This window comes from Drosophila sechellia, chromosome 3R, assembly GCF_004382195.2.
Source record: "Drosophila sechellia strain sech25 chromosome 3R, ASM438219v1, whole genome shotgun sequence".
Taxonomy (NCBI): Eukaryota; Metazoa; Arthropoda; class Insecta; order Diptera; family Drosophilidae; genus Drosophila; species Drosophila sechellia.
The window spans coordinates 21,128,006-21,145,718 of NC_045952.1; the positions used below are offsets into that span (position 1 = coordinate 21,128,006).

Consider the following 17,713-nt stretch of genomic DNA (forward strand, 5'->3'; position numbering starts at 1 on the left):
CAGATACTCACACGCACGCACACACATGCGAGCAATGGGGGTTTGTGGCCAACACAGATGTAGAAAAAATTGCATGCACTGCGGCGCCAACTGAACGAAACTTCCGTTGTTCTATGGCTCTTTTTTGGGGGCGTTCGTCGTTCGTTCAGTTGCCGAAGTCGGGCTCTATCTGGTATTTGGCACTTGTAGTTGTAGTTGTGAGCCAGCCAAGTATTTTGCACAAGCATCGTGATCGCAGCCGCTCAGCCTCTGCCACCGATTCTGCCGCTGCTCTGCTCGGCTGGCGCTGCGAAAAAGTTACTTTATCTTGTGATTGCTGAGAAGTTTTAGATTCAGTTGAGCATAAACATTCCTACGGTGTGGTGGTAGAATCCAGCCAGATCTGCGCGTCTATATCCAATACGAATTGGGCAATAGTAAATAAACAGCAATACAGCGAGTCGAAAAGTGATTTTTCTGAGCGTGTGCAGCCAATAAAGTGATATCGATCGGCCCGAGCGCAGTATGCAACATCCTGCGGCGAGCCTCTGACCCAACGAACTTAACGTATAAAACGCAAAAACAAGTCCACACTTTTGGATACTTCAAGTTGAAAGCCAAGGATTAGCCTGAGGATAACTGAGAACCCATCATCATGAGTATGAACTACCACAACTACAACAGCAGCTCGCGATTCGAAATGGTCGTGGAGATAGCCAATATCGCGCTGGATGAGTTCAAGACCCATCACATAACGCGCAACTACACGGGCCTCGTGCAGCGCTACTACCAGCTGGTGGAAGAGGATTACGGCGGTAGGTGTCAAGTGTTCGGGTGCTGTTCGAATATCTGGTGCATTAGCCGACTTAATTATAAATCCATAAAAATGACGAATTGCCATGAAATTGTCATTTTTTATGGCCTGCAAATAGCAACACAAAACCTAAATGCCAAACAAAACGAACACGAGATGGCAAAGAAAAAATGTAAAAAAAAAAACCACAGAAAAAAGAAAAGTAAAAAGACAGAGCCAAAAGTTGAGCCAAAAAACTTCTAGGACAATTAAAAATGATTTCTTGTGTGCGTTTGTGTGTGCGCGCGCTTTAAATTGCGACCTTGGCAGTGTCAATTGTATTTTTGACAATTATTAACGTAATTCAAATGTATTTACATTGCTTATCTTAGACATTTTTATGATGCGACTGCCGCCATCGACGACTTTGGTTTTGCTTTTGGTTTCGCCGTGTGCAGCTGAGCATGTATTTATTAAGTACAATAATAGCAGCCGGAGCACTTCGAACATGCCAATTGCCTTTGGGGTCTGCCCATGAGTTCCGTTTACAGAGGCACTTACTGACGGTACCCCATATTCACATATTCACTTTCCTGGCAATGAGAAAAGTCGGCGGTGAAAGGTCAATGGCAGGCAGATGCAATTAAAAGCAGTGCAAATAAAGTTTTTTTTCGGTGGCTTAGTGATACTAAACCGGCTTTAAGAAGATTACGTAGTTCCAAAAGCAAAAACTGTCGGGGGTTTTTTGGCCATAAGCAAAAGACTTAGAACACAAACTTGAAAAAGTAAGAGTTCCGGTCCGTAAACAAAAGACTTAGGACACGAACTTGACACATTAATTGGGAGAAAACTCGAGACATTTGTATGCTAAGCGTATGAAAAGTTATTAAAAACAAAAGAAAAATATATATTAGTGAGATATATTAATTTTATGATACATGAAATAATAAGGTAATCTAAAAAGTTCAATTCAAAATTCATTCAGTGTACAGATAACTGTTTACAGACATAGAAATGCATTTTCTCTACTTTTTGAATATTATATTTTAGTATCTTAGTATTTTAGTGGAAGCTTCTGTTCGACTTAGTAAACTAAGTTATGCAGATGACATTGAGGCCCAGAGTACAACCAACTGCTCATTGCAACAGGTCAAGAATTCCCGGCATAAAAGTGATCCCATGCGGCCAATGGAATATTTGTAGTAAACAACTATTTGCTGGCAATATCGTCGAACTGGATGATAAATCATAACTATTGTAGTAAACAAGCAGTGTTGTGGAAAAGTTGGTCCATTTATAAATGCACACCCCTTTGCAATTAATTACCATGTCATTTCTGGGGGGTTTCTTTAAATCAACGTGCTATGACGTCGATGTTTACTAAGATATGGAATAATTCCCTAACCGGCATCCTCGCTTACTATTTACTATTATTGCTCAGTGTAGAGGCGATTGTGCTGACACTTTAAACGCTACAAGTGACAAGTAGACTTTATATTTAGCCACGATTTCATTCAGCTGGCATGGATTGAATGGCTTGGCTGAAACTAATGAAATGCAAATCGAAGCTGTTTCGTCCCGTCTCTGCATTAGCATAGGCAAAACTTATAGCAAATGAAATGAACAACGATTGGCGGTGATTAATTAGGATGTTATGCGTCTAATTTTTACAGATCCGCGAGCAACGCGCTTCCCGCTGATGGAGCACCCGATGTTCACCTTTGGCATGGTGGCCGTCTACTTGTTCTGGGTCCTGGTCATAGGACCACTGTTCATGCGCGATCGCAAGCCCTTCCAGCTGCGCCGCACCCTGGTCATCTACAATGCCTTCCAGGTGGCCCTCAGCGGGTATATGTTCTACGAGGTGAGTTTGGGTCTTGGGATTAGCATATAGCACAAGGTTCGTCCAACTGATATCATTCCCTTTCTGGTTTCCCCCAAAATAGCACCTAATGGCAGGCTGGCTGAACTACTACAATCTGAAGTGCCAACCGGTTGACTACTCCGATAGTCCCAGTTCCAAGCGGGTAAGTGGTCGCAACCGGTCATCTAAATTCTAAATTCAATTCACTGTCAGATCGAAACTCGCTCATTCCCAATCAAATATCTATTTCGAAAGGCACGTGTGGACTTAAGTAGTTTATGGTCTCTATTATATAATTCGGCATTTGTCATTTGGCCGGTTGATGGTTAGTTGTTAGTTGTTGGTCGGTCTTTGTTTTCGCCTCACCTTGCCGGGTTCATCTTCCGCAGTTGGCTAGCAAGTTCGTTGCCTCTGTTTATGATGACTCACTGACTCCGGCAGACTCGAGAGCCATTTAGTTGGCCCGTAAAGTTCAGCTCAAAGCCACTTTTTTGACCAGTCATAGAGCAGATATGAAAACAACCACGAAAAAAGTGTTTTTAATTATGTCTCCGAGACAGCACAAAGTTCACATTCAAATTTAGTGAGCGTGGCAATTAAATGGTCAGCTTCGTAATCCAAATTCTACCTCTAATGGCTTTTCGAGCAGCCATTTGTTACGCCTGCCCATCGATTATACTCCCTTTTCCCAGGCCACTCAGCATAAACAATTAATGGCAGTCTAAAGTTAAATGCACAATTTTAGGCCAATTTGTTTTTGCACCGCAAATGGGGCTTAAATGCTGGCAGATTTGTAATAAAAGCTAAAACCAACTTACCTATCTATCAATACTCTAAATTTGATTTAAAGATTGCAGATTAAATATGAATACTACTTTCTCAAAGTTTTCAAATGTTTTCTAGCGAAGCAGCATTCAATGGATCTACTTTATTTTTTATTTTTTCTCACTTACCAAACCTAAAACCTTTTCCTCTTTGGAATCTTTTATTCTTGTGTTAATTTACACCGAAATCAATCGAATTTTCATAGAGGGTATACGAATTGCAAGCATTTAAAGCCTCCAACATTACGGTCAGAAAAATATTAGAGACGACCACACTCTCAAGGCTGTTGTACTATTGGCTAGTTTACAATCAAATTAACAACATTTGAAGTGGCTCTAAACAGTTCGGCTTGCTCAGCCGTTTGTTTGCAATTGGAATTGTACTTGTGGTCTGTTTGAGCTTTAAATCAATAGAGCATAAATTCTGTGAATTACCACTGACCACGCCGGACCATTTCCTACACACTCATTGATCGATTTCACATCCGCAACGAAAAGCTCCAACAAGCCAAGAGAAATATAAAACCCACCGAGCCCCAGAGACAAGTCAATAAACTCCGGTGGACCCTAGAGTCATTAGCGTCTGTCATCTAGTTTTATGGTCATTTCCATAAGTCCACGGCGCCTTAGCGAAGTCATAAAAGTCAGCATTGTTTGCATTGCGCATACGCAGCGTGCGCCCAAACGTTTCACTTGCAAACAGAAACAGCTGAATTCTTGCTCGGAAAATGAATACAAAAGTGTTTGCTTGGGTATTCCAAACGAGAAAGGAAACAACGCGAAACGAAACTAAAGAGGCGGCGGAACGAAAACTCTGTCAATGTCATTGCGCAAGTTCTTCTTCTGCGGTTTCTACGCTAATTGGCCACGTTGCTCGGTGGGCGCGAATTGCATAACGACCTTGCTAGGTCAACCGCACTGATACCCCCTTCGCCCACTCCCACCCTCTCTCACCGTCTCATCCCGCAGATGCTCAACCTGTGCTACCTGTACTACCTGTCCAAGCTGACCGAGTTCGCCGACACCATGTTCTTCGTGCTGCGCAAGAAGTCCTCCCAAATCACCTGGCTGCACGTGTACCATCACTCGGTAACTCCGCTGGAGACATGGGTGCTGGTTAAGTTCCTCGCCGGTGAGTAAATAACCAGTATTATTTCGTCAGCTTAGATTAAATTCAGAATATTATTTCGAAATATTAATAGCCATTTATGTAAATTAGAATCAATAATCAACTATTAAATATTATATTGCTGTTATAGCATTTCATGTTCGATGAATGAAAAATCCTATATCCGAAATTCTACTTGCTATGATAATGATTCTGGACCTAACTACTATCTTTTACTATAATCTGATTATTCCAATCTCCTGTTAATGATTCTGGACCTAACTACTATCTTTTACTATAATCTGATTATTCCAATCTCCTGTTACAGGTGGAAACGCCACGTTCCCGAATCTGTTGAACAACTTTGTGCACGTGTGCATGTACTTCTACTACATGATGGCCGCCATGGGACCCGAGTACGCCAAGTTCCTGTGGTGGAAGAAATACATGACCGAGCTGCAGATCGTAAGTACCACTCATTAAATGCGAATCGGTTCCAGCCCAGATAACGCCCGAAATCAAACGAAACTTGTTCAGAATTCTTCGCTGGGGCCAGGCATGTGTGAAATGTATTTTTTTTTCGAGCATAGATCGAAGTCGAAGTTAGTCGCTGTGGGCTAGCAATTGCCCGACTGATTTGGCCAAGACGCCGCCAAAAATTTAAGCCAAAATGCAAACCAGTTAGACCGGCAGTCGTGCCTCAAAGTTAGACTTAGTGCTCAGCTGGCTCTGCCACATAAATTGGCATTATTCAGTGGGCCCAAAGGCACGCACACCATCTCGCATCCGCGGCGACCAGTTGCTATCCGTGTTTATATTGCCAACATAGTAATGTTGGCCAATGCTTCTAACTAGCCAACTGTGTCTTGCATTTGTCTAAAATGCCGAAATGCCACTGCAAAACTAAGATTAGGCCTCCGCCGTTTTGTTTGCACTAGCGCTTAAGTTTTTCCCAAAACTTTGTTTTTTTTTTGGGGCCAAAGGCCAATCTCTGGGCCATCGATCTCAAATTCTCGTTGAGAGATTACGCAACATTGCGAAAATCGATGCGAATCCAGAGATTGTCGCCAATCAAGTGATCTAGATTTCACGGCTGCTTTATGTTTTTTCCCATCTGATTTTTATGCCAGCCAATTTGGCATCGTATTAGATTGGATCTTGGCTTCACATGAACGGTTCTTTGCTGGCCAGTATTTCTTTTTTTTAGTGAATACGCATAATTGAAATACGACAAACACATGGCATTTTTTCTCAATCTTTTCTCGTTTTCAAAAGTTCGAAACGCATGGAGATATTGGCGAGTATAGTTTGTTCTGCTGGCTGACTGACTGGCCTCCTTCGAATCGAGATTCAATGCTGTAGTTGTTATTGTCGCAGCCGCTAGTTAGTGAATCGCCTTGAAGCTCTGCTCCACAGTTGAGTTGTCAAACGTTCGGTGACTAAGTTAAGTAGCAAGCACAGGTTTTCCATTTTAGACAGGCTGTTGGGCAGGAGGCGAACGAGCAGCCAGCAGTGGGTATTCCCAAGAAGTAAATCCCAAAAATTAGGTCAATAAGAGCTTAATTTGAGGGTTAATTAGTCATTTATTTTTATTTATCCTAAAACAGCATTTTTGCTAAAGCCATACCAGCTAATCAAGTCTCCAAATCCAATATAAAGACATTCCACCAAGCAATTAAATGCAATTACATAATTTTTATGCCTGGAAAATGAGGAAAGAACAATAATTAAAAACTTAACGATTTTAATAAATTTTTAATAAATATCAATAATTGCCAACAGTTGCAGTCGCTGCTAGGCAGGGCTCACTGTGCTTGTAATATGCTTTTATAAAATTTCACATATGTAGTCAATAGAGTGCTTAGCTAGATTGCTGTTTGTGTGGTTGTAGTAGTGCCATTTTCTTGATATCTTTCCAATTGCTGATCCCTGGCCTCCCACACAGTAAAAAAAAGTAGAACCCATACTAGAAACATTACTAATATTTTAGCAGAGTTAATGAGCTTATAAAATGAATAGTATCAATTTTCTTAACACAGAAAATCACAAATTCTACAGCAATAAGTTCTTGCAAACCCCCAATTGTTCTCTGTGCATATCGCTGCGCTGCACTGACATACTTAATGAGTAGGCGGGTGCATCTTATGGATAATTTATCTGTCATGCCAGTAGTAGTCGTAGTTGTGATTCTACTTCTACTGCAAGTAAGTGTTGCCAATTGGCTGCGCAACCAGTCGGATTTTTTCGATTTGGTTCCGTTCCTGCCGACCAATTAGCCAGCAAATGCCTGACCATACATCGCATGCTCCACATTTGAGCAGAGAGCCGGGCACAAGTTGAAGTTAAGTTCCGATTTGCCGATTGTTTGTGGCAACATTAGGTTGCAACATCCATGCCCGCAACATACGGAGGTAGGCCAATTCCACTTCCAATTCCACCAAGAGTTTCCACATTTGCGGCACAAACCAGCCGACCACCCGACCACCCGACCAACCGTCCAACTAACCAACCGATCCGACCAGTTTCGATTACATTATCATTTCGTGTTCGTTCCGTTTTGCGGCAATGAATGTTGAGCGGCAGCGGTAGCGGTAGCGTTCACTTTTGTCCAGCACCGCGACGAACTTGCCACACCAACCTGGGTGAGTGTCTATGTCGGCTATTGCTATTCCCCGCCAGCAAACCGGGTCTTGTGCGCCGGTCGATGGCGACCACTGGGCAGACTACTCATGCAATTTGGCACGCCGTGTCTGGGTAAAAGTCAACAAGCCATCTATCTAGCTATCCATCTACCTGCATCCAGCACTTTCAATTGCCGGTGCGGCGATCCGAGTCATCGGTTCAGATCAGTCATGTTGCAAGTGCAACTGCCTTTGGCTTCTATTATTGTTTTCGATCGCCAGTTGCCGGTACACGCGCACTCCATTTCCCAATAATAATGGAATAACGTTCAATGATCTATGCCAAGATTGCGCAACAATCATTTTTCTGGAACAGTGGTCCACTACAGACAATTCTTAATCTTGAATAGAAAATTTAAAAACTGCATAAACTGCAGAGTATATATTTGTTGAGCCTGCACGGATAGTTTAAATGAGTTAATTGACTCAATAGAAAGTAGATTTGAAATTTAAGCAGTTAATTGATCGAAAAGGTCACTGTGACCTTTGATGTGAAATATTTAAGCGAAAAGCAGCACATAAAAATTTAGCACACCTATAAAAATTGCCAAAATATCTCAGAGAGGGGCTTGGCCAGATGGCCTTACCAAAATAAGATGTCCATACTCATTTAGGCAAATTAAATAGATTTATGACCCATTTGGTATAGCGAATTTAAGAGGTCAGTAATTTATTTTACTAAATCTATGCGATTTCCGATTTCAAGTACCCTGAGAATTTTCAAAGATTGATCAAAGAAAATCCGGCACGAACCAAAAACGCCAAACACGAGGTCAAACCTCTTGAAAAACGTGCAAAAATAACTTAGCATTTAATTACAAACAATTTATGGAAGAAGCCACTGCTGTTGAGCGCTCCAATCTCTGCATGCACAATGTGAGAAAATCCAAGAGACATTTAAAACCATTTCAATTCTCCAGAAGCAGTTTACACTCAATAATAGCGACTTTTATGAGGAAGCTGGCCATTCGACCTGCCGGACTTCCCATAAAACCCAGCATACATATTGCCCCACTTCCATCCATCAATTTGAAGCCCACGGTGCTCGGTGCCTCGTGCAATGAAGCATTTAAGCGCCGACGTTGGCTTTCAACGGACCGCAAGAGGCAAACTTGGCCGGTTGTAGTTGCAGTTGCCATCTTGGCCAACATGCAGTGGTAATGGAAACCTGCAGCGCTTGGCTGGCCAGCGTAATATTTTGTAGGTCATCGAAAACTGCACACCACCGAGATTGGTACACAGGGAAAAATAGTTGGAGTAGTTATAAACATAAGAAATAGGAAGAAACAATGAAAAACCCTTGCTAATTGAGATAGCCGATAACATACGATGCTCGTGTCTTAACCATCAACGATAAATCAATGATCATTAGCTTCGGCATTCCATTTAATTTATACATGTTATTCAGGCATATTTAAAATTCCTAAGCCTAACTTCACCGTTCTTGAATCTAGTTACGTTTACTGGAATTATAGACTAAGCAACTAGCTCATTGACATTCTTTGGCTTCTGAGTGTTTCTACGTCTAAAAGGCTAGAATCTTGGTGTCAACTCTTTAGTATGCAGTGGGTGTGGGTGCCATTAGATTATCTTATGTTCAAACATCAGCGGTAACTATAAAAGCCCATAACACGCGCCAAGGGGTCGCCCAGGGGCCAATCGGAGCCAGCTTGTTGGACTGGGCTAAACATAGCTAGTCAGCAGCTAGTTAATAGCCTCATATCATACTGACACTCCGGCTAATTCCAATCAATGTGCGCACATTGTAGCCGCACTGAGTGCTTCTTGATTGCCCGCCCAGCTCAAGGGTGCTCCACTGCTAGCCGTTTTATTAGCCGCATTCAAAGAGCTGTTACCCGGACTGCAAAAAGTATAAGTTATGACTCGGCAGTTAGAGAACTGGCTAATTGAATGACGTTACAACTTCCGTAACGAGACAAGCTTCACTCAATGCCCTTCGACAGCGCCAATGACCATAAAGAGGTGGGTCAAGTTGAGCTTTGAATGCGAGCCAGCCGCTCGAAGGAGGCGTGTGCTCTCTCTTCGGAACTTTCCCAGAATTCAAGCGTAACAAGTCTGTTTGCCATATGGTTCCCACAACCCATTCTTAATACGTGTAATTAGACAAGACAACGTTAATCTGCTTGGACGCATGATAAAAATTACATCAACAATTAGAAAACAAGGCCTAGTTGTGCAACCCTAGAACTAGACTATAATATATGATATATGATATATATGATCTCTATAACATTGATATTATTTTTCCCATTTTTTAGGCCCAGTTCGTGCTGTGCATCTTCCACACGCTCCGCGCCCTCTTCAGCAACCAGTGCCAGTTCTCCAAGTTCATCTCGACGCTGCTCCTGTTGAATGCATCCATTTTCTTCTGCCTCTTCATGAACTTCTACATGCAGAGCTACAGGAAGACCAAGGCGGCGCAGCAACTGCAGCAGCAGCAGCAGCAGAAGCAACAGCAGCAACTGGATGCCACGCCCTGCAAGGCGGACAGTAACAATAACACGGCGATGCTGGCGCAAAAGCTGAAAGCCAACTGAATTGAAAACCGAAAGCAGTCAGAAAAGTGCTTTCAGTGATTGCCCAACATTGGGGGAACAAATTTTACATAAACGGACCAGATTGGTGATGGCAACGGACGGAACGGAAGTAGTTTTGGTACAAAGGTTTCAACTAACGCTAAGCTAAGCTAAGAGCCATAAATACACGAGCGTGCACACACACACACACGCCCACAGAAGAGAACGGAGAAGAGGAAGTCCGCCTGCCGATGATCGATCGATCGAGCATGGGGAACACGGGGCGTATGCGCAACTTCAATTATAACTTGCCGTTTATCCCCTCGCTAGCTTCGCTTGATTGCTTCGCTTCGCATAGCATTCTCGCCATCTGTGGCTGCATTCGCATGTGTAGAACCGTACAACAAACTGGGTCAATTTTCGAGATCTGCCTAATGTGTAAGTCGCCTAATTCTAGAACCTCCCTTAGGCTAAGTGATTATTGTAATTGTAATTGTGTATAGACGATTTGTAAATAGCCTGTTAAATGTTAATGTTAAATATTTGTAGTCCTAAGCCAACTAGTCTTACAACATTCGCACGAACAAATACGGCGAGCACGAAATTAAAAGCCAAGACAAATAAAAACGAAGAAAAGATAAATAAAATAAAAACGAAAACCAACCAACTGGGTCTCAATTTCTTCTGAATTCACAGCGGAAAAAACAGAGCTGTGAATTGGCATCGTCGTTTTGGAAGAGATCAATAAATTTTAGAAACAAATCAATGTCGAAAATTGTTGATTGCTCTTTCGTGTGTGCCACGAAAATATAAAACTTCTCCAAAGGTCTCTAACAGTTAATAATAAAAATATATGTAACCGAGTTGATTAACAAAGCTTTAAAATAAAAATATAGTCTTTTTAAGGTGAATAATTAATGTAACAGGAAACATAAATTCAAATATAGTGGTCGTTAATAATAAAGCTGGCAACGCCGACGTTCAGTTTAAAAAGGTTCGCGCCACCGCTTAGACTGCATAAAATGTGGTCACACACTCGATAAGTTATATCGAACTACTGAGAGAACAATAACGATAACGTCAGCTTATACCGGAACTTGTCAATCAAAAAGAAGTAAAATTAAGTTTATACCGCAAACTACGTGTGAATAAAGGCCCCCCCGACAGCATGGAGCAAATGGAAGTGGACGTCGACATGTCGGCCAAGCCCAGCACATCGTCCTCCGCCGCCGCCGGGAGCAGTATGACAGTGGATAAGACTGCTGATCAAAACCCACAGCCGCAGGGAAACATAATGGCTGCAGCGGGCACCAGTGGCTCGGTGACCATATCGCTGCATCCGCTGGTCATAATGAACATCTCCGAGCACTGGACACGCTTTCGTGCACAGCACGGCGAGCCGCGACAGGTGTACGGAGCACTGATTGGCAAGCAGAAGGGCCGCAACATTGAGATTATGAACTCGTTCGAACTGAAGACGGACGTAATTGGCGATGAAACAGTGATCAACAAGGACTACTACAACAAGAAGGAACAGCAGTACAAGCAGGTGAGTGTCCAAGCCTCTACATACGCTCCTTTACCAGCTGTTACTCTGTTTTCCGCAGGTATTCAGTGATCTCGACTTCATAGGCTGGTACACAACCGGCGACAATCCCACTGCCGATGACATTAAGATCCAAAGACAGATTGCGGCCATCAACGAGTGTCCCATCATGCTGCAGCTGAATCCGCTCTCCCGCAGCGTCGACCACCTTCCCCTGAAGCTATTCGAGTCCCTAATCGATCTGGTGGACGGCGAGGCCACCATGCTGTTCGTACCCCTCACCTACACACTGGCCACCGAGGAGGCGGAGCGCATTGGCGTAGATCATGTGGCGCGCATGACCTCGAACGAGTCCGGCGAGAAGAGCGTGGTGGCGGAGCATTTGGTGGCCCAGGACAGTGCCATTAAGATGCTGAATACACGCATCAAGATCGTGCTGCAGTACATACGCGATGTAGAGGCCGGAAAGCTGCGGGCCAACCAGGAGATTCTGCGAGAAGCATACGCTCTCTGCCACCGACTGCCCGTGATGCAGGTTCCCGCCTTCCAGGAGGAATTCTACACGCAGTGCAACGATGTGGGACTGATTAGCTACCTGGGCACGCTGACCAAGGGCTGCAACGACATGCACCACTTTGTGAACAAGTTTAATATGCTGTACGACCGCCAGGGATCCTCGCGCCGCATGCGAGGCCTCTACTATTGATATATGCAAACAATCTATTAAAGCTTCGGAGATAAATACACATAATCGTACGATGGGTGAATGCGGTTTTATTTCAGCTGCCGCAGGGCAGGCTACATACGTATACGGGTGGCATCAAGCGATATCACTTTCTTCCTGAGCTTCCAGCTCCTCTTGCTTCGTAAATTCAATTCAGATGCACAGACATTTCCTAGACACTAAATTAGGTAATTTCGCAGCGAAATTAGTGGTTGTAGTCGTCCAGCTTGATGCTGGCGGCATACTGCTGCAAGAACTCCACCTCCAGCGGATGCATCTCCTTGGCGGGAATGATGAGCGAGTGCAGCGGTCCGCCCAGATCGGTCGAGCGCATCTCGAGCAGCGTGCCAACGGCAATCTGCTGCGACTCCTGGCCAACACGGGCCAGCCCAACGCACAGTGACTGCTCGTTGAGCACTGTGTTCTTTTCCAGCGAGTCCTTCTTCTCCACAATGGACAGCAACTGATAGGCCGCCTCCGCCACGGTCATGAAACGCGGTGGCATGTACTCCTTGCGTTTGCGCATCAAGGACTCCGGCGTGGGCTCCTTCACCTTGATGTCCAGCAGGCACAGCGTGTGCATGTTGTGCAGGCGATTCAGCTTGATCTTGTCATAGAAACTGTCCGGCTTCCATGTCTCGTCCCAGTACGGAATCGAAACGGTCTCGCCGAATTTGTACAATTGCAGTCCGCAGCAGCCGACGGCGTTCATGATCGATGCATTATGGATGACCTTGTAGGGGATGTTCTTCTCCTTGGCGCGCAGTATGAAGTCTGTGTGGGTGGTGGCGCCAAAGGGGTCGCCTACCACGAGCAGCGCCACATCGGATTCGCCCGCACCGGCCAGGATCTCATCAGCGCCCTGCTCCACCAGATCGCGGTCGGCCAGCAGCAGCGGTCGTCCGTAGAACTCTTGCTGCGGACAAAGCGGAGATGCATTGAGCATTGGGTGCTCCCAGAACGAAGGCCATTCCAGATACCTACCATATCCTCAAGGCTGCAGCCCAGAATCGAGGTGTACATCTCCAGATAGACGCGACTGCATTGCTTCACTATCTCCAGACCCTTGACCGTGATGTCCTTCAGGTCGCCAAGGCCGAGGCCGATTAGGTAGAACATGCTAGGCGACTGGTGCGACTGCTTGGCCACTGCAACTCCTGCCAAATGTTATTAAAATCGCTTTTTAAATGCAGTCAACACGTGCCGTCGCGCGTTGTGTGACCGCCGCCAGAGCGCCAAGAAATACACACTTTGCGGGAATGTGCTAAAAAAGCCAGAGCAGCAATGGCGCGCATTTTGAAATTGAAGGTCAATCAAGCCATTTCATTTTATTAGGAAATAAGCTCGATTTTACACTACTTAAGAAATTATATATTTGGTTTGCTTTTTTGATCTCAGCTGTATGATATCTATGTTACTCTTAGACTGTAATACTAACTAAATATAACAAAACTTCAGCGATTATTGGAACTCTGAATTTGTCAGCTCGGAAATCTTGTAGCTGCACAGTTGCGGTCTGTGGATAAAAAATACCATTTAATTAAGGTACTTCAATAAATAATATTACGCCCTTTCAACTTACGTTGTTGAGGCGCCGCGAACCACGCAATAAGCTATGAATCGTTCAATCTGCAAAGCAATCTTTATCATTAGCGATTCCCTTAGCATAAATGCATAGGCACTTACCATCATATCAAAGTCGCCATAGGCGGCGGAGCGATCCATGCGCACCTGCAGGAAGTACTTGTGTATCTCGGCACCCAGATTGTCCTTCCAATCAGGATACTCCTCGCGTATGCGTCTGCAATTAATGATCATGCTGAATGTGCGGATGAGCATAAATAAATCTGCCTGGCGTCCACTGTCTGCCAACTGGCGCCAGTTGACCGTTTTGGCCATTTTGAAAGCCTTGAGGGCCTACAGATAAATGGGAATACAGTTTAAAGTGCTGACGGATTCACTTTTAGAGGCATACATATTCCTTCTGGTCCAGTTCGACAGGTTCTCCCGTGTACCGTCCCATTATGGTGAGCAACAGGGACATAGCTACATCGTTGCCAAGAGGGCAGGACTTTACCAAGGCGGGAATCGCGGCCTGCATGTCCAGCACTCTTTCCAGGCGCTCCATACCCACGCCAGTGATGAGGTTTTCGTACAACCCACTGGCCATGTAGAACATCTAAACGGGGATAAGATGTAATTAAGCGGAAATGTTAGGATGGCAGCAAGGGGAACTACCTCTTCCGAATCCAGGGACTCTGTCAGGTGACACACCACATCCACCATCATGTAGCGCTCCTTCATCAACAGAACGTTGTCCCTTTGGAACGTCATCATCATAATGGAGAGGGTAAACAGATCGAGCAGCTGCTGCAGATTGAGTTCCAGCTGGCCGTCTAAGGTGGCCATCATGCGATCCAGCAACTATGTTAAAATAAACAAACTAGTAATAGTTATTAGGAAATAAACAGAATAATAACCTGTTTGCCGTCTATGATTTCCACTGCGTAGGGAAACAAGTCCTTGATGGACGACTTTTGGAGGAAGGACTTGATGGATTCGTGGTCATAGCCTAGGCGCATTTCGTCCACTTCCAGGAGGGAATTATTCAACGATGAATCAGATATACTCATTTTATATTGGCGGCAAAAATTCCGCAAAACAAAACAATAGAAATAAAGAACTGAAAGAGTGACCAGTCGCCAAATGGTGGGTCAAATAGTCTAACGCCTAGCTAAGCGCTCTATCGCAATAACAAAAACGGTCATACCATTATTGTTGCTCCACGTGCGGCGATTTTTATTCATTTACAACTTTAATATTCAATTTTAGTGAATTGACACTATTTAAAATGCCGCCTGTTAAGAAGCCCAAGGCGCAGAAGATCAAGAAGCAGAGCACGCCCAAAAAGCCCATCGATGCAGCCAAGAATGTGGTTTCCGGACAGGTGAGCGGCTGCAAAAACAAATGCTCCTCCGTTTGGCTGGATAACCGTAAACTGCGTCCATTTTAGCTAAAGAAAAAGGTGACCAAGGCCAGGCCGCAGAATCCAAAGGATCCGGAACGCGGCGTGGTCATTGTGAAGCATTTGCCCCACGGATTCTTCGAGCAGCAGCTGCGCCAGTACTTCCGACAGTTCGGTCGGGTGCTGCGCGTCCGTTTGGCCCGTTCGCTGCGCACCGGAAACAGCAAGGGCTACGCCTTCGTGGAGTTCGAGTACCCGGAGGTGGCCAAGGTGGCTGCCGACACCATGGACAACTACCTTATGTTCCAGAAGGTGGTGAAGGCCACCTACATTCCACCAGAGAAGCAGACATTCAACTTTTTCAGGACTTCCTTGAAGAAGGTTGTCAATAAGGTGCGTGCAAAGGGAAATACGTGTCATGTATCACGTTTCTTATCCATAGTTGTATTCACTTGCAGGCCGGCAAGGAAATCTATGTCTCGGATCTAACCAAAGCCACGCAGCGCAGCGTGAAAAAGCAGAATAACTGGGATGAGTCCGCCTGCCAGAAGCGCACCGTGTCCAATCTCAACAAGATCAAGAAACTGCAGGAGAAGTACAAGGATCTGGGCATCGACTTCTCCAACTTGCTGGTGGAACCAGTAAAGAAATCCGCTGAGGCATCTACGAGCCAGGCGGCGGCCAAGAAAACCGGTAAGAAACAGAAAACGTCTGCGAAGAAGGAACCAAAGCTGGAGGATTTGCTGGGCAACACCATCAACGAGGACTCCGATGATGAGGACTACGTTGATGCATCCGATGATGAGTCCGATCTGGAGGCTGAGGAGGAGCAATCGGATAGTGAGCAGGCCAGCGATGACAGCGACGAAGAGGAGGAGGATCTATCACCGCCGCCCAAGCAAAAGAAGACGAAGCTGGCCGACAAACTGAAACGCAAGCCCGGCACTGGCGGTGTGCAGAAGAAGAAAGTAGCTCCGCCGGCCAAGAGCAACAAGAATGCCGCCACCCAGAAGCTGCAGCTGGCCGCAGCCAAGTCGCTGGCCAAGCCCTTGCCCAAGGGAAAGGCCAAGAAATCCAAGTAGTAGCTTAAAATACATTTACTATAGTTGTTAAGTAATCGAAAACATTTTGTAAGATGAATTGTGTTAAAATATGTCCTTGTACAAACTAAAATGACGTTTTGGCCGCGCTGCCTTGCTGTTCCTCCAGTTTGATGCGCTTGCACTTCATGCGTCGGTTTTGGAACCACACCTTCACCTGGCGTTCGGTCAGCTCCAGCGCGACTGCGATCTCGTAGCGACGCAAGCGGGTCAGATAGTTGGAATAGCAGAACTCCGCTTCCAGCTGCTTGAGCTGCGTTTTTGAAAACGCTGTACGTTCCTTGCGATTCGAGCTGATTGTCCGGAGTTTAGGCCTTTGACTTCGAAGTTCTTGATCAGCAGCTGCATCATTTGGTAGCCATTGATTGTTCGGTTCGTTGCACCAATTAGTTTCTAGTTTATTGTAATCCGCGTAGGCTGAAGCCGCACTGTGGTCATATACATAGCTGCAGTCCGTATATCCCTCCGTTTGGTTGAGCCACGATTTCGTAATATCCTCGTAGCAAAAAGACTCGTAATCGACGTTCGCGTGGGAGTTCTTCATTGCGGTTCTCTTTGTTTCTAGGTCTAAACTATTACTGAAATCTCGGATTCGGCGGAGCTGCTTTTTAAACAACGCGCAGAGTGTGCCAGACCAATCTGCTTTTTCACTTAGTCGCAAATGATGTGCTGCTGATATGATAATTGTGTGCAACATCTGGACCTCGGGTATGAGTGGTTATGACACCCCCAGATCGGCTTGTTGTCTTTGCCTACGAACTGTTGTCACAACAAACCCGAATCCGATTTCCCAGCCCCTTCCCCGGCGTCCGGTCAGAAACGGAAGTGGATGCATGAGTCAAGTGCTTTGTGCCACCAACTGCGGAGCTATAAAATTTTAATAGACAACCGTCGGCGGGTCGTAAGACGCAGTCGGAGATTTATCTAAAAGTCGCACTTGCACGCGCTTTTAAAGTCGATGCGGCGGATTACAAGTGACCATTGAGTGTATATCCCCAGATAATCCATGACAAAGTGGAGTTTTATATCATAATTAATAAGTGCGTGCCACAGAAATGGCTAAGGGATAAAATAGTTTAATAAAGTAGATCTTACAAACTTCCTAAAAATATGAAAAGAAATGATTTACAAATACAATTATAAAGTAGACACAGTAGTTCGTTTGTAAAAACATAAATGCTAGTTTCTGCTTATTTTTCTTGGGGCTTAGGTAATACCATTTTTATTTGAGTTTTCATTAGTATATTAGTTACTATTAAATTAACCGCCTTTATTTTCAAACAGAAAAAGTGTTGGGTAGTCCTTGTTGGTTAAGGCACAGCACATATCAAGTGTTGCCAGACTATGACATTCCAAAGGGCATTCAGTATTTTTGCTCTTCTTCTCTATGTAGTTGTTGTTTGGCTTGATTTTTTCATACATTTCTCATTATTTTCCTTTGTCAGCTAATAAATGACATTTAATCTAGAACAAGTATACAAGAAGTTCGAATATATCTATCGATAACAATGAAGCAACGGTAGAAATACTTTCAGATATCTATCGATATATTGATACTTTTATGCTTCCCATCCCCAGTGCAATAGTACAAT

At 44.6% G+C, this 17,713-nt stretch overlaps 6 protein-coding genes across 6 annotated transcripts; 3 read left to right on the forward strand and 3 right to left on the reverse strand.

Annotated features, from left to right (window-relative positions):
• Positions 1 to 634: 634 nt before the first annotated feature.
• LOC6607454 (elongation of very long chain fatty acids protein 1) lies at positions 635 to 10,445 on the forward strand. Its single transcript, XM_002032187.2, has 6 exons — positions 635 to 794; positions 2,446 to 2,636; positions 2,719 to 2,799; positions 4,430 to 4,592; positions 4,897 to 5,033; positions 9,529 to 10,445. The coding sequence occupies exons 1-6, from the start codon at positions 635 to 637 to the stop codon at positions 9,805 to 9,807; spliced, it is 1,011 nt and encodes a 336-aa protein (XP_002032223.1). The 3' UTR covers positions 9,808 to 10,445.
• A 404-nt stretch (positions 10,446 to 10,849) lies between these two features.
• On the forward strand, positions 10,850 to 12,093 carry LOC6607455 (COP9 signalosome complex subunit 6). Its single transcript, XM_002032188.2, has 2 exons — positions 10,850 to 11,335; positions 11,394 to 12,093. Exons 1-2 carry the CDS (start codon positions 10,955 to 10,957, stop codon positions 12,036 to 12,038), a joined length of 1,026 nt encoding a protein of 341 aa, XP_002032224.1. The 5' UTR covers positions 10,850 to 10,954; the 3' UTR covers positions 12,039 to 12,093.
• On the reverse strand, positions 12,087 to 13,281 carry LOC6607456 (diphthine methyl ester synthase). Its single transcript, XM_002032189.2, has 2 exons — positions 13,041 to 13,281; positions 12,087 to 12,972 (listed from the first exon to the last, which is right to left on the reverse strand). The coding sequence occupies exons 1-2, from the start codon at positions 13,173 to 13,175 to the stop codon at positions 12,262 to 12,264; spliced, it is 846 nt and encodes a 281-aa protein (XP_002032225.1). The 5' UTR covers positions 13,176 to 13,281; the 3' UTR covers positions 12,087 to 12,261.
• Positions 13,282 to 13,404: 123 nt separating this feature from the next.
• On the reverse strand, positions 13,405 to 14,753 carry LOC6607457. Its single transcript, XM_002032190.2, has 6 exons — positions 14,537 to 14,753; positions 14,295 to 14,480; positions 14,032 to 14,235; positions 13,743 to 13,973; positions 13,639 to 13,685; positions 13,405 to 13,572 (listed from the first exon to the last, which is right to left on the reverse strand). Exons 1-6 carry the CDS (start codon positions 14,687 to 14,689, stop codon positions 13,518 to 13,520), a joined length of 876 nt encoding a protein of 291 aa, XP_002032226.1. The 5' UTR covers positions 14,690 to 14,753; the 3' UTR covers positions 13,405 to 13,517.
• A 69-nt stretch (positions 14,754 to 14,822) lies between these two features.
• On the forward strand, positions 14,823 to 16,194 carry LOC6607458 (MKI67 FHA domain-interacting nucleolar phosphoprotein). Its single transcript, XM_002032191.2, has 3 exons — positions 14,823 to 15,003; positions 15,070 to 15,414; positions 15,480 to 16,194. Exons 1-3 carry the CDS (start codon positions 14,908 to 14,910, stop codon positions 16,101 to 16,103), a joined length of 1,065 nt encoding a protein of 354 aa, XP_002032227.1. The 5' UTR covers positions 14,823 to 14,907; the 3' UTR covers positions 16,104 to 16,194.
• Positions 16,095 to 17,101, reverse strand: LOC6607459 (homeobox protein Hox-A9). The gene has a single exon (XM_002032192.2). The coding sequence runs from the start codon at positions 16,816 to 16,818 to the stop codon at positions 16,189 to 16,191; it is 630 nt and encodes a 209-aa protein (XP_002032228.2). The 5' UTR covers positions 16,819 to 17,101; the 3' UTR covers positions 16,095 to 16,188.
• Positions 17,102 to 17,713: the final 612 nt, after the last annotated feature.

Bases quoted from the DNA above. Each gene is read 5' to 3' on its own strand.
- LOC6607457 (XM_002032190.2), bottom strand. From the start codon at position 14,689: ATGAGTATATCTGATTCATCGTTGAATAATTCCCTCCTGGAAGTGGAC. The intron at 14,236-14,294 runs GTAGTTCCCCTT...ATCCCCGTTTAG, and splicing joins AGTCCCTGGATTCGGAAGAG to ATGTTCTACATGGCCAGTGG. The intron at 13,573-13,638 runs GTAAGTTGAAAG...TTTTATCCACAG, and splicing joins GTTCGCGGCGCCTCAACAAC to ACCGCAACTGTGCAGCTACA.
- LOC6607459 (XM_002032192.2), bottom strand. From the start codon at position 16,818: ATGTTGCACACAATTATCATATCAGCAGCACATCATTTGCGACTAAGT.
- LOC6607456 (XM_002032189.2), bottom strand. From the start codon at position 13,175: ATGTTCTACCTAATCGGCCTCGGCCTTGGCGACCTGAAGGACATCACG. The intron at 12,973-13,040 runs GTAGGTATCTGG...CTTTGTCCGCAG, and splicing joins GCTGCAGCCTTGAGGATATG to CAAGAGTTCTACGGACGACC.
- LOC6607454 (XM_002032187.2), top strand. From the start codon at position 635: ATGAGTATGAACTACCACAACTACAACAGCAGCTCGCGATTCGAAATG. The intron at 795-2,445 runs GTAGGTGTCAAG...TAATTTTTACAG, and splicing joins GGTGGAAGAGGATTACGGCG to ATCCGCGAGCAACGCGCTTC. The intron at 5,034-9,528 runs GTAAGTACCACT...CCCATTTTTTAG, and splicing joins ACATGACCGAGCTGCAGATC to GCCCAGTTCGTGCTGTGCAT.
- LOC6607458 (XM_002032191.2), top strand. From the start codon at position 14,908: ATGCCGCCTGTTAAGAAGCCCAAGGCGCAGAAGATCAAGAAGCAGAGC. The intron at 15,004-15,069 runs GTGAGCGGCTGC...CGTCCATTTTAG, and splicing joins AGAATGTGGTTTCCGGACAG to CTAAAGAAAAAGGTGACCAA. The intron at 15,415-15,479 runs GTGCGTGCAAAG...ATTCACTTGCAG, and splicing joins TGAAGAAGGTTGTCAATAAG to GCCGGCAAGGAAATCTATGT.
- LOC6607455 (XM_002032188.2), top strand. From the start codon at position 10,955: ATGGAGCAAATGGAAGTGGACGTCGACATGTCGGCCAAGCCCAGCACA. The intron at 11,336-11,393 runs GTGAGTGTCCAA...TGTTTTCCGCAG, and splicing joins AGGAACAGCAGTACAAGCAG to GTATTCAGTGATCTCGACTT.